Here is a 12,789-nt window from a genome sequence, read left to right as displayed (position 1 = left end):
CTCAGGCAAGTTGCTGCTCCTCTCTGGGCCTCTTCCAAGCCTTGATGTAAGTATAAATATCCAACTTCATTTAAAGGGTTGCCCTCACCTTTCCTGAATATATTAGGACCAATTCAAGGGAAGGTAATAGAAGTTGGCATCTTTATACCTTAAATCAACTGCTGGTTGATTATTCTTTCTGATGATAGCATTGCAATGGTTTCCCCAGGAGTCACTGATGTGCGATGAACCCAACTGTATTTCTTATTCAATAAACTCCTTTATTGTAACTTTACAGATTTTTCCATTACAATAATGAAAACAGCACTAGTGATTCGTAACACTTAGGCCCAAATCAAAGGGGAGCCCCTCCTCAAATTATAAGGTAAATGACACATCATTGAACATATAGTATACGTTGGGCAAAAGGAATTCAAAATATAGAAAATGGGGTCAAGATTTTGTGTGTGTGTGTGCACTTTAAGGTTTAGTTTATTGGCATGACACCATTTTTGAAAGCACATGATTTTGAAAACTATATTTAAAATCTGTGAGAAAACACAACTGTAGAGAAAAGGCAAAATCAAGCAAAAACCAAAAAAACCTCCAAAACGAAAGGAAGTGAATCAAATACACGAGGCTGCAATGCAAACCTCCAGTGCTTTGGCCCTGGAATGGCAAGTGAGCAGGTTTCACAGAAATTCTCCGTGGAAAGGAACGTCTGGGCCCGGTGTGCCATCGCTGTGTCTCCGAGTCCTGTCTCCTCACAGAGGAAAAGAAGTTGCTCGTCCAACACATCTGCCGGGCCCGCCAGGCAGGGGCCCACATCTCCGATCCGTTTGAGAACAGCCCCAGATCCCGCAGAGGTGGGCCCGGAGCGGCAGGGCGACGGGTGGGAGTCAGGCCCTGCCCCTGCCGGAGCCGTCCGAGTGGCTCACGGGGAGCGGGTGGGCCTCCGTGTTGAACACCCAGTCTTCCAGGGAGAGCATGTCATCTTCAGAGAACAGAAGATAGAGATACCTGTGCCCCGGCAGGGAGGGGAGCCAGACACAGGCTGTCAGCGCTCTGGGGAAGGGGGCACCCACTGGGAAGGAATCTCAGGGGCCTCTGTGACAGGCCTGTGCCCAAGGGCGCAGGGAGGTCGGAGACCCCAAATGTGCCCGGAGGGCTCGTCCCCGGGAGGAGCTGTGGACGCGGAGGGGAGCACTGAGCTTTAGGTCACACAGAGCCGGTTAATCCTGGCTCTGCCCCAGCCCCCGCTCTGTACCTCCCCCCCAGCCAGCTTCCCTCAGGTGCTTTCCCCACCTGGCCCTCTTAGGACCCCGTATGGCCTAGATTCTCTTTTTTTTTGCAGGGAGGCCTGAGGGATACCCCAGGACTCGGCCTGCTTCCTTGTGTACCAGGAGACTCGACACTCAAGTAGATGTCCGGGCGCTAAAACGCACAGGGAGTCGTGACTCCAGAACTGCAGGTTTCCAAGCCATGGGGGTTTTTAATGGAAGGAACAGACCATCCAATCCATCCTAAAGAGCTAAAGCACAAGGGGACTGCTTTAGGGAACAGCGAGGAAACGAGGAGGCCAACTTTCGCCCCAAGAAAGGAGGGGAACAGCGCAGCAGCAGAACTGCAGCAGTGACCGGGATTGACACCATCATGGTTATTATTCTGCCCATTTCACAGAAGGGCACAGTTTCAGAGAACTTAAGTAACTTGAGGAGACAGGTTAAAGAAGTTAACTTCTCACATAGCTAATGCTTAGGGGGGTGGAGTCCAGCCCAGCCTCACTCTGCGTGGAGAAACTGGCCTGGCCCAAGGCCCGCCCCTGGATCCCAAGCCTCCATCCCTCTTGGGCCCCCCTCCTGGGACAGCAGAACTTGACTGATGGTGAAGGAAGGGACTGCTGCCCCCTGCCCCTCCCCTCTGCCCCCTCCCCCTTCCCTAAGAAAAGCCCGAGTTGCCCTCTGGGAAGAACACCGGCCGAGCCCCCAACTCACTTCAGTGTCTCCGCTAGAAAGAAAGTCTGCTGCTTGTTGTCGTGGTCGGGAACCTTACTGTATACGTCTTGGATCCCAGAGAACCCGGCTTCCGTCCGACAGTATTTCTCCAAGGCCTGAAGGAAAGGAAGGCAGCCTTGGTGTGGGGAGAGGAGAGGCCCCCCTCAAGATTCACGCCTGCCCAGCTCTCGAACAGGCAGGCCCTCCCACCCCTTGGCTGGGGACCCCAGCATTGGTGGGAGCAGCAGGCCGAATTCCTGCCATCACCACGCTCCCTGGGCCCACGCGGAGAACTTAGTCCCTGCCCGGCCTGAGCGCTTCACCTGGCGTGAACTTAGAGGAAGGTTCTCTGCCTCTCGGGGAACTAGACTGACCTGACAGACTCACCCACAGTGGTGGACAGAGGTCAGGGAAGGGGCTGGGATTTGGGGACTGGACTCGGCATGCCCCAGGGATTCCCTGTAGAGATGTAGTCCCTGGGCCAGAGGCTGTGCCTGCCTTTTGTACAGAAATGCAAGTTTTACCCACTGAGGGTCTGTGGGTGGGGCCCAGGAGCACAAAACACTTGGCTTTCAAAGGTCAAGAACCAGGGTCTTCAGGAAAGCAGGGGGACTCTGGCCAATGAAGCATGTCAGGGAGCCTGAGCAGGGCCCACGCCCCAGCTGAGCATGTGCTCTGGGAGTGTGGCTCTCCCCACCAAGTCTGCGCCTCCAAGAGCAGTGGGCCCAGGGGAGAACAGCAGAGAAGGCTTGGCATCCATCCAAGAACCTTCTGGAATCCCCACCCCTGCCTTTGATACCTGCCCCAAAGGAGGAAGGGGATTGGGGGAGCAGAGCCCAGAGAGGGGGCTGCCCAGGGCTGGGCCAGCTTCGGGGAGAGGAGGGAGGTAGGTGAGCTGGCAGCCCGTTCCTGTTTGAGAGGAGAAATCTAAAGTCACCTGTCCAGGCTTCAGCGTCAGAGAGCAGTGACCACGCGTGTGCTGGGCCACCTCTGACTGCTGCCCTGCGTTCGCCCCTCTCAGTTTGCTGACATTATTGGGCACTCAGAACACTCTTCACAAGTTCCTGGCCTGCTCCTGCCCGGCCGGGGACTCTTGGCTCTGCAACCAAACCTTGACCCTTTTTGCACTCTCAACTTTAGCCAGATGCCAGCCTGGCTTGCCCCTCCTCTTGGGTTTGGACCCTGACTGTGAATTCTCAAGGGCACCTGCCACCAGTTCACCACCCTCCCCCTGCGCCCCGCCACTCACCATCACCACTTCCCAGCCCCACTCCCTGTAGATGGGGTCGTGGGTCTGCCGCCACAGGTACATGTAACTCTCCACCACCTCGGGCCGCAGGATGTAGTAGCTCTCGCTCGTCTGCGTGGCCACGGCCTCTCTGCCTGAGTTAAACCAGAAGGCTTCGGGCCCCAGTTTGGTATCTGCAGGAATGACCAACCGGGGGGCCTGGGTCAGACCTCCCACCTCCTGCTCTTCAGGATCCCAGTGCCCCAGGAGAGACGGAAGTGGCGTGGTAGCCCTGGCCGGGGCCGGCTGGTGATGGGCTGGCATGGGCTGGCCAAAGCAACACCCTTAGGCCTCGAAACTTTTGCAGTTTAGACCCTGAGAATCCAAATGAACTTCCCAGCAGTCCGGGGAGACAAAAGTTTGGGTGGTGCTCCTCAACTGTGTATTTTGAGACATTAGCCTGCAGGATGTTACCCAGTGCTCAGCCAAGAAAGGGTTGTAGGTTTAAGCACATCTGGGGAACAGTGGGTTAAACAAAGTGAAAGCCTCCTGTCTACAGGACTTACCAGACCCTTTAATTTGCTAATATGCAATGATGCTTCTCCACAGACCCCCTTTCTCTGGGAACTGCTTTTGACACTTCCCAGAACCAGCCTTCCAGAGCTGACAATTTGGGAGACTGCTGAGGTGGAGATGAGGGAAGATTCGCCCAGAAGGCACATATTCAGGCAGAGAGAGCTGAATAAAGAAGGCCTGATGAGGTCTGGGTTTTGTTGTCATTGTCTGGCTTTGGTCAGTTTGTTGCTGTTCCTGTTTTCTGGATGACCACCATTATAACCACCACTGCAACCACCATTTATGAGTTCAAGGGCTGTGCTGGGTGCTTTACATACATTTATTTCAATCCTTAAAAAATGCTGTTTTGGTAAGGCAGATACTATTATCTGCTTCTCGTGCATATGGAAACTGAGGATCAGAGAGGCTATGTAATTTGTCCAAGGTAACACAGCAAGTTGTGGCCGAGCTGGGATGTGACCCTGGATCTGTCTGATGCCCTTTCCCCAGGCTGTCCTCTCTCTCTTTCTCCCCTGGGTCTGACTCTCTAGGTCCAAAATTTAGGGTACGTGGGTCAGATCATCCTCCCTTTAATGCCTGCATATCCTGTCAGGTCAGCGGAGGGCCCAGCTCTGGTCCTAATGTGGGCCCCCCGCCTCCCATTAGGGCTCAGGACCCCAAGAGGCCCTGGGCTGCTTTTTCTCAGAGACAGATTGGAGCTTTGCAGGACATGCTACTCATTCACGGAGGGCTTCATGGAAGAGGAATTAGGCAGATCCTGGCTCCTCTGAGCCTCTCAGATGGCACAGCTGCTCTTGGCCATCAGAACACAGCCGTTTCGCCAAGCTGCTAATGGGGTGAGGGCAAGAGCGACTGCTGCAGCTATCCATGGACGAGCCGGGCTGGTTGTAACAACGTGCTCTATTAAGCGGACTGTCTTTTATGGTCTGGGCTGATTGTTCCCGACCAATAGCAAGCTTTTTATTATTCCTGAGATTTCCTATTTGTTTATGGTGCTGGCAGAGATAGCTCTTTGAAGGGAATTGAAGACCAGTTTTAAGGACCCACTGCGAATTGCTGGCTTCCTGAAAACAGCTCCAGGAGCTCTGGATTCCACTGGCGCACTCACAGACATGTTTTCGGTGGACTGCTAACACACGTCTCCCATGCTGCTGGCTGAAGGCGTGGGCCAAGTACTTCCTGTGGGGCCCAGGAGACCTGTGTTATTGTTCCCATTGAACAGATGAGAAAACAGAGGCCACCAGCTGCTGATCGGCAGAGTGGCACTTGAGCCAGGATGTTTTACTGCAGATCTTAGGTCCTCTCCTCCAACCAAGGCTGGGTTTACAACTCAGAGCGGTGGGCCCCTTCTGGGGGCACGGGGGGCCCGGGGCTTTTTCTGAGGGGTGTTGTTTAGAAAGGCAGCACACAAGGTGGGGCTGGGCATCAGGAGACCTGGGTTCTAGCCCCGGCTTAGCTACTCATACACCGTGTGGCTTTGGCTAAGCCAGTTCCCCGCTCTGGGCTGACTCAGTTTCCCCGCGTGTAAAATGAGGAGCTGGGTTCACATTCTCTCATGTGGTTTCGGAGTCTAGTGTTTGACAGTTCTGCAGTGAGTGCTGGCAGGGATGGTGCAGAAGCTCTCAAGCTTTCCGGGGGTCTTGGATCAGAGGGTGATTATGGGGTGGTGCCAGGAGGTGGTGAGACCCTCTGAATGGGAGGGTTCCAGGGAGGAAAGGCAGAGGTACGTTTACGGGTAGGGGCTCAGGGAGAAGGAATTTGCTAAAGGCTCAGGAAGCCAATGTTTCTGCCTCAGGGGCTGGAGGACCCTCTGCTCTGAGCCCCTCACATGGGAACTTGGCCGGGTCATCTCTGAGCCTCAGTTTCCTCATCTGTGTTGTGAGGGTCAGCGATGATGTATGTCAAGTGCTGAATGACACCCGGCACACACAAAGTGCTAACACAGCACTGTGTTCCCTTTAACTGAGGGCACAATCTCTGTGCGTGGATAGCACACCCCTCATTCAAATTCCGGGTAACCTCCAAGGTGAGGCTTCCCTAAGTCCATGTGTTCCCTTCACTCACTGCCACTCTCCTGGTCTTTCCAGTTCTTCCCGGTGTCTAGCCTCAGTCTTTCCTGCTGCCCCTTCCCCTTGCAGGGTTACCTGAGCGGGCGTACGATTCGTGGCACGTCTTGGTGATCTGGGCTGCGAGCTCTCGGTAGTGGGCCCTCTTTTCTTCCTTGGCATCCTCAGCGCCGAGGGCGATCATGCCCCCGGAGAAACAGGCCAGGTGCCCCATCTTGTGGTCCAGAATCCCCCCTCGCCACTCAGCAATGTAGGTCAGCCCCCCGGGAGAGACATTCAGCAAGTGGGTCTCTATTGCCTGGGAGCAAGGTGGGAATTGGGCAGGGAGGAAGGGCATGGGAGGGTACAGAGAAGGAAAGGGAGAGGACGGAAAATGAACATTTTGGAGACGGCAGCAAGTGCAGCTCTGTCGAGCCCTCCATCCCAGACAAAGGAGGCCTGCTGACCTTGGCTGGGGGTGGTCCCTGATGGGGCTGGTGGGAGGTTCTGCCACTCACCCAGCTGAGGCCTGGTGCTTGCTGGGAGGCCTGGATACAAGGCAGCTCCCCAGGGCCAGTCTCTTACACAGACTTTTAAAACTTCTACATTCAAAAAATTTTTGGAAAAAAAAATCTTTAAAAATTATTATCAATCTCCATTATATCCTCTGTTAGGGAATCTTAACCTGAAGCCCAGTTGGCCTGTGGATGGGCTGGAGGGGGTCCAGAATGCCCCTAAAATTGTATGTGACACTTTATGGCATTTTCATGGGAAGAGGGTCAGTAATATTTGATCAGATTCTCAAAAAGGACCACAGGCAATAACAGCTGCCCTCTACAGGCCCTTATCACAGGCTTCCTCATTTAATGCTCACAAAAGGCAGGCACATGGGCTGTAGTGCCCTTTCTAGACGCAGGGGTTGAGTGGCGTGTCCCAGGTCACCCACCACACCACGATCAGGACAAGGACGCCCAGATGCCCAAGCCCGGCTCCTTCCATTACCCAGTGGCTGCTCCTTTTGGTGGCAAGGGGCTTTCAGAGCCCTCCCCTGGTCCCCCAAGAGGTGATGTTGTTGGGAAATACTCCCAGGATGTTGGGGGGTGTAGGTGTCAGGCCATCGTGCCCCGACTGCCTGCCGTTAGTCCCTGGGGAGCCCTGGAGACTGAGGTGATGGCGGCAGCCACCCACACAGCTGCAAGGCTGGACTCGATGGGTCCTAGTCCAGGGCGGAGCCTCTGGGGCCCTGGCCAGGCCTCTGCCTCCACTCTTGCCCTCCCGTCTATTCTCTGGGGCGGACGGTGGGGTGCACTCTGTACGTAGTGGACGTGACTGTGTCTTGGGCCTGTTTAATGCCCTCCCATGGTTTCCAAGTGCCCTCAGACGAAAAGTCCAGCAGGGCCTCCGAGACTCCCTGATCTACACCCTGAGGTTTAACCTGATGCCACGGACATGGCTCCCGGGTGTAGACTCTGGTTCTAACCCCACCTCCACCAGTTCCGAGCTGTGTGACATTGCGCAGGTTCTATGTTCTCTCTGTGCCTCAATTTCCTCATGTATAATATGGGGATGAGAGCATGAACCACTTCACAGGGTTGTGAGGATTCAACGGGATGTGTCTGCAGAGCTTAGCATGTTTCTTCGCACAGAGAGGCCTCAATAAGTGCTGGCTATTATGATTCCTCTCCAGTCTGCCCCCGCCCCCGTCCCCGCTCCAGCCACGCCGGCGGGCCTCATTTCATTCCTGTGCCCCCCTCCCCCAGTGAACATTTCGCGAGCGCCTCTCGGTGCCAGCACTGTGCCCCGTGCAGGGAATACATCCCTGAAGATGGGTCTGGACCTGGACTCAGGGAGCTCACCCATGGGCACAGAAACGTCCCAACAAAAGCAAATACACCCGAGAATCCCAATTTGTGATCAACATTCTGAATGAAACAAATTAAGGGGACAAGGCAGAAAAAAGCTCGGGGAGGGGGTCCTACTTTGCAGAGTGAGGTCAGAGAAGGTCTCTGCGCTGGTGACCTCCACGAAGACATTTTCTTCCTGCCTCGGGGCTTTGTTGCAACCACTGCTTCTCCCCCAAGCTCCCATTCCAGCTCTGCTACCTCTAGCTCTGTGTTTGGGCCCCTCCAGGATGCCTCTTCCTTAGTGAGAAGACCCCAGAGTCTAAACCACTGTGGCCCCATTACGCTACTTCCCTGTTATCTTTCTACGAGGTGCTATTCCCACGTGTGTGCGCCTATTTGTATACATTTCTGTGGAACGTCTGCCTTTCTCCCAGGACTCTGAGTGCCAGGTGACGGCAGAAGCCACCACTACCATCCTCCAGCCAGCGCCTGGCATGTGGGAGGTGCTCAAACAACATTCGTTCCTCGATCTGTCTTGTCCTTTGCCCTCTGCTGTAAGGCCCAGGCCGGTGGGCTGCCTGCAGGACCCTCACTGAGCAGCAGATGGGGAAGCTCTGATGAAGCGACTGGAGCGCCAGGGCACCTGCTCCCTGTGGGGAGGAGCACTGAGGCAGCCTGGAGAGCTGCCGCGTCCAGGCTGGGCCCTGGCTCCTGGGCAGAGCTGGGTCCACAGCAGCTGCTCTGCGTCGCTAAGGGTGCTGGTGCGGGAGGGGTGGCAGGGCTAGTCCCGGGCACAGAAACCTGGTTCAGTTATCACTGCCAGCAGTGGGGAGAGGACACAGATATCTGGGGAGATCCCAGGAAGCTTCACACTGTAGCTGGAAATCTGTACCTTCAAGACTGTCTCCCACTGGTTATTTCTATTTGGGGTTAACCCCAAGCTAAGTAATTGTGCTAAAGAGGAAATGATAGGCCAGTCTCTCTTTGAGGATATAATTTAGACAAGTAAATGCAAAGGTAAAAAATAAAAACCCCAAGGCTTTCTAAAACCCTCAGCAAAACACAAGACAGCACAGTCGGGCAACCGACTGGTAAAAAGGCTAAAATCATAGCAAGAGACATAGTAAAGAGCTGAGTTTGAATCCCACCTCTGCAATTTGATAGTTGGGTGACTTTGGGCAAGTTACTTCCCTTTGCTGAAGACTCCCTTTCCTCATCTGTAAAATGGGAATAATAATTCCTGGGATGGTTCTGAAGCTACTCAAAGACGCTGGCTAAGCGCCTGGCACTGACGGTTCCTTCCTCTACCTCCTGGAGGGCACCCCATCTGCGCACTTCTGAGAGGGCCTTCAGGCCAGCCAGGCTCCCCTGCAATTCGGCAGCTGGTGAGTAAAGGCTGGGGCCCTGGATCCGGAGTCAGCGAGACCCGTGTTTGCGTCCTGGCTCTGCCATGTTGCTGGGTGACCTTGGGCCTTTCTGAGCCTCAGTTTCATCATCTGCAAGAAGGGGCTAAATAAGGCCAGGCACCCAGTGCACCTGCCTGGAGGAGGCCGCAGGGACGGAAGCTCCCTGTTCTTCTTGCTGCCCCTCCTCCGAGACCCCGGGGTGTGCCCAGCTGATCTGTCTGAAGCCCTCACACCCACCCTAGCTGGACACTGGTCTAACCCACATACTGGAGCCCCCAGGGCAGCTTTCAAGGCTATTGCCTGGGCCCCAGCCCAGAGGTTCTGATGTCACCTAGTTGGGGTGCAGCCTGGGCATTTACAGCTCCCCAGGTGATTTTTAACATGCCAACAAGGCTGACAACCACCAGAACATTCTTCAAAGCCCCAAACTCGCCAGAGGCCCAGCCTTTACCCAGGGTCAGAGACACTGCAGGCTCTTCACTGGGGAGATCAAATGTGGGAGCAAAGCTGAGTTCTAGCCTGTTCAATCAAGTACTTCTATAAAACTCCCCGTTTGCTTAAATAATTTATGGCTATTTCTTTCCTTGAAGCCTCAACTACAGTGTGCCCTGAGGGCTGGGATCTGGGCTGCTCGTGAACTTTATGTTTACTCTGCAAGGAAGGCAGAAAGGGCAGAAAGGGCCTCTCCAGGCAGCACACCTGGCCACCGCTGAACCTGACCCCTAATCCTTGACAGGAGCCGCAGGCTGCAGTGGAAGCTCGGCTCAGAAGCCTGGAGTGGACGGGACTGAGCCAGACTGAGCTGGGACTGGAGTCCTGGGACTTGCTTCGTGACTCAGGTCTTGGTGCCAGGGAGCTGGGCAGGGAAAACTCATCACTGAGCCCACAGTTTAAAGGATCCACGGCACTGGAGGCCTGTTCCAATGTGCTTCCTTTAAGGACTACCATTCCTGGCCGGATTCATGTGACCAGAGTGTAGCTAGATATCATTCATCCACCCAGTCTGCTGCCCACACCCATCCATCCACTCACATCTACCCACCTGTCCACCCATATCCACCTACCCATCCATCCTTCCACCCACCCAGCCATCCATTCAATCATCCAGCTGTCCACCCACCCACTCATCTTTCCTTCCCCTCTCCCTCCCTCCCTCCCTTCCTTCCTGCCTTCCCTTCATCCATTTATTTGTTCACAAAATAGTGATTGTATGCCTCCCAGGTATCAAGCACTGTTTTGGGGGTGAAGTATACAGTGAATGAGTCGACAAGATCCTTGCTCTAGACAGCTCAGGAAGATAGACAATAAACAAGTAAACAAATACACACATGTGATCATTTTAGATGCTGATAAAGGTGAAGATGACTAATAATAATAAGCCTCAGGTATGTGAGAGAGAGAGAAGCTGGGGAAGGCTAATTCAGTGGCATTTGAGTTGACCAATAAGCAGGACCCAGCCACCTGGATGATATTCCAGGTAGAAGGGACAGCAGGTACAAAAGCCCTGAGGTGGGAACAAGTCTGGTGTATCTGAGGAAGGCTGGGGATGAGAGGTCAGAGGGCAAAGGGGAGAGAGTTCAGAGTGACTGGCAGTCCCAGATCAGGGACTGTGGGCAAAGGTGAGGAGTCTGGTTTATTCGAGCCGAGCGCTAAGGGAGTCACGAGCGGAGGGACATGCATTTACAGCTATTCTGGCTGCTGTGGAAGAACTGACTTAGAGTGGGGAGGGGTGGAGCAAGGAATCCAGTTAGCTTAGACCACGGTGGCAGCAGAATAGATCCACCCTGCTCAACGTACTTGATGAGGAAACTGAGGCCCGGAGCCTGCCCAGTGCCTTTTCTTTAGTTGGGCTCAAAGGTATCTATCGATGGGGCTGCTGGGATTCCTTAACCCCCTTCCCAAGATCCCAGGCTAACCGACTCCCCCTCTGTCCTACAGTCTCTGCCTCTTTGGAGGGACCCATCTGAGCTTAGCATCCCTGTTCACTCCATGCCCTGTGGACAGACCAGCAGAGCTGAGGGACAGTGGGGAGAACCTGGTGGCTGGCTTTGGAGACCTGGCTCTAGCTCCAGCTCTGCCAGTTCTGCGCTGTGTGGCTTTGAGCAAGTGCCTTCCCCTCTCTGGGCCTTGGTTTCCATCCACATAAAGAGAAGGAAGAGAAGCGGATACTCCACTGAGGGAGGCCCCTCCCAGCTGGGATGTGCTAAGTATGTGACCTCTGGTTCCACAGGAAGATGGCCGAGGGTCTTGCTTTGGCAGCCTCACTTGGGGGCTCTTAGTCTGGCTGTGTTCTGGGCTCTGACACATCAACACAAACACAGACGCTGTGGTTTCTGAATCAGACTGCCTGCTGCTTCCTGTGAGACCTCGGACAAATGACTTCACCTCCTTGAGCTTGGGTTTTGCATTTGTGACATGAGGATGCTCACACGGCCCTGATTTCAAGGTGTTTGAGAGTCAAGCAACAGGCTGGGGAGGGGACTGTCTTGTCCTCCCTCTGGCCGGCTCACCGGAGGGGTGGGGTGGGGAGCAAGCCCCCCGGCTCTCAGGGACCCGCGTGGGAACTGGTGGCGAGTGACTGACCACCCATGAAGAATCAGGCGCCTGTCTTACCTCCAAGGCTTCGTAGTACATATCTTTAGCCTCCATATCTGTCTTGGCCGACATTAGCCAGGATTTGATCAAATACTCGTAAAAACTGTCCCCGAGTCCTCCAACCGAGACATGGTCTGTGAGGGGAGAGAGGACAGGAGCATTATCTCCACCTGCCGAGGCCGCCGCGACTCGGTGGGGAGCGAGCATTTAATCCGCCGCCTCAGAGCCCCCAACGGAACGGGGGCTGGGAGGAAGGCATGGCCTGCGACCGGGGGAACCAGGGCCAGCTTGAGCACCATCGTCCCTCATGGAAATGCAGGGGCTCCTTCGGCTGCTATAAATCATGTCATCATGTTGCTTTTGCAGGCGGAGGATGGGGCTGAGCCTCTGGTTATTAACTGTAAATGAGTTGCATTTCTTGAAAAAGATAATCTGGTGGCAGGGAGTTCAGAGATTTTTATTACCCGGTGACAAACATGGTAATTAATGCTGGGCAGGTTCATAAAAGGCCACGGAAAGGAGCAATGAGAGGCTTAATTTAGTTGGTCAGAGCACAAAGCTGTTCTGGGAAAGCCAAGTTTAAATTTAGCAAATTGGGATAAATGGGGTTCAAAGGAGCAGAGAGAAGGAAAACCGGGTTTGAGGACCCCTCCGTCCGCCCTGGTGGAGCAGGAACTCCAGGTGTGGCTGAACAGGCAGGTGTCTCCACCCAGGGCTACCCCAGGAGAGGGATGGCTGACAGAGGAGCACTTAATTACAGAAGCAAGACACGGCAATGCTTCACTCACAATTAACAACAGGGAAACATAAAGGCATTTAACAGATAAAACAAGGAGAAAACTGCGGTTCCCTGTTAAGCAGCAAGACAGTGAAGAAGGGAAGAGGGTGGATGAAGGCGGGGTGGGGGGGAATGGGAAGAGGATTTTCAGCTCTTCTGGAGAAAGAGGGGTTAGAAAAAGAGAGGGGAGGGAAAGTGGGTGGGGGGAGAGAGAAAGAAATAGAGAATACAGCAACAGCTACCCTTTATTGAGGGTCTACTGTGGGCCGGGAGCTTTACTGTATCATTTATAACAATCTTCCCAAGAACCCTGTAAGGTAAGCACTACGAACCCCATTTCCCAA

General features: G+C 54.3%; 1 protein-coding gene across 1 annotated transcript in view; it reads right to left on the bottom strand.

The window, feature by feature from the left end:
• Positions 1 to 239: 239 nt before the first annotated feature.
• MAN1C1 (mannosidase alpha class 1C member 1) overlaps positions 240 to 12,789 on the bottom strand; it is a 132,145-nt gene continuing 119,595 nt past the window's right edge. Inside the window, exons 8-12 of the mRNA XM_036859573.1 lie at positions 11,686 to 11,801; positions 5,922 to 6,141; positions 3,223 to 3,395; positions 1,974 to 2,089; positions 240 to 999 (exon numbers count right to left, since the gene is read on the bottom strand). Coding sequence (XP_036715468.1) covers positions 879 to 999; positions 1,974 to 2,089; positions 3,223 to 3,395; positions 5,922 to 6,141; positions 11,686 to 11,801 — 746 coding nt within the window. The 3' untranslated portion in view covers positions 240 to 878. The remainder of the gene's footprint in view (positions 1,000 to 1,973; positions 2,090 to 3,222; positions 3,396 to 5,921; positions 6,142 to 11,685; positions 11,802 to 12,789) is intronic.

Source organism: Balaenoptera musculus, chromosome 1 (genome assembly GCF_009873245.2).
Source record: "Balaenoptera musculus isolate JJ_BM4_2016_0621 chromosome 1, mBalMus1.pri.v3, whole genome shotgun sequence".
In the NCBI taxonomy this organism is placed as follows: domain Eukaryota; kingdom Metazoa; phylum Chordata; class Mammalia; order Artiodactyla; family Balaenopteridae; genus Balaenoptera; species Balaenoptera musculus.
The sequence above is the reverse complement of the archived record's forward strand: the minus strand, read 5'-3'. Positions and strand labels throughout refer to the sequence as shown.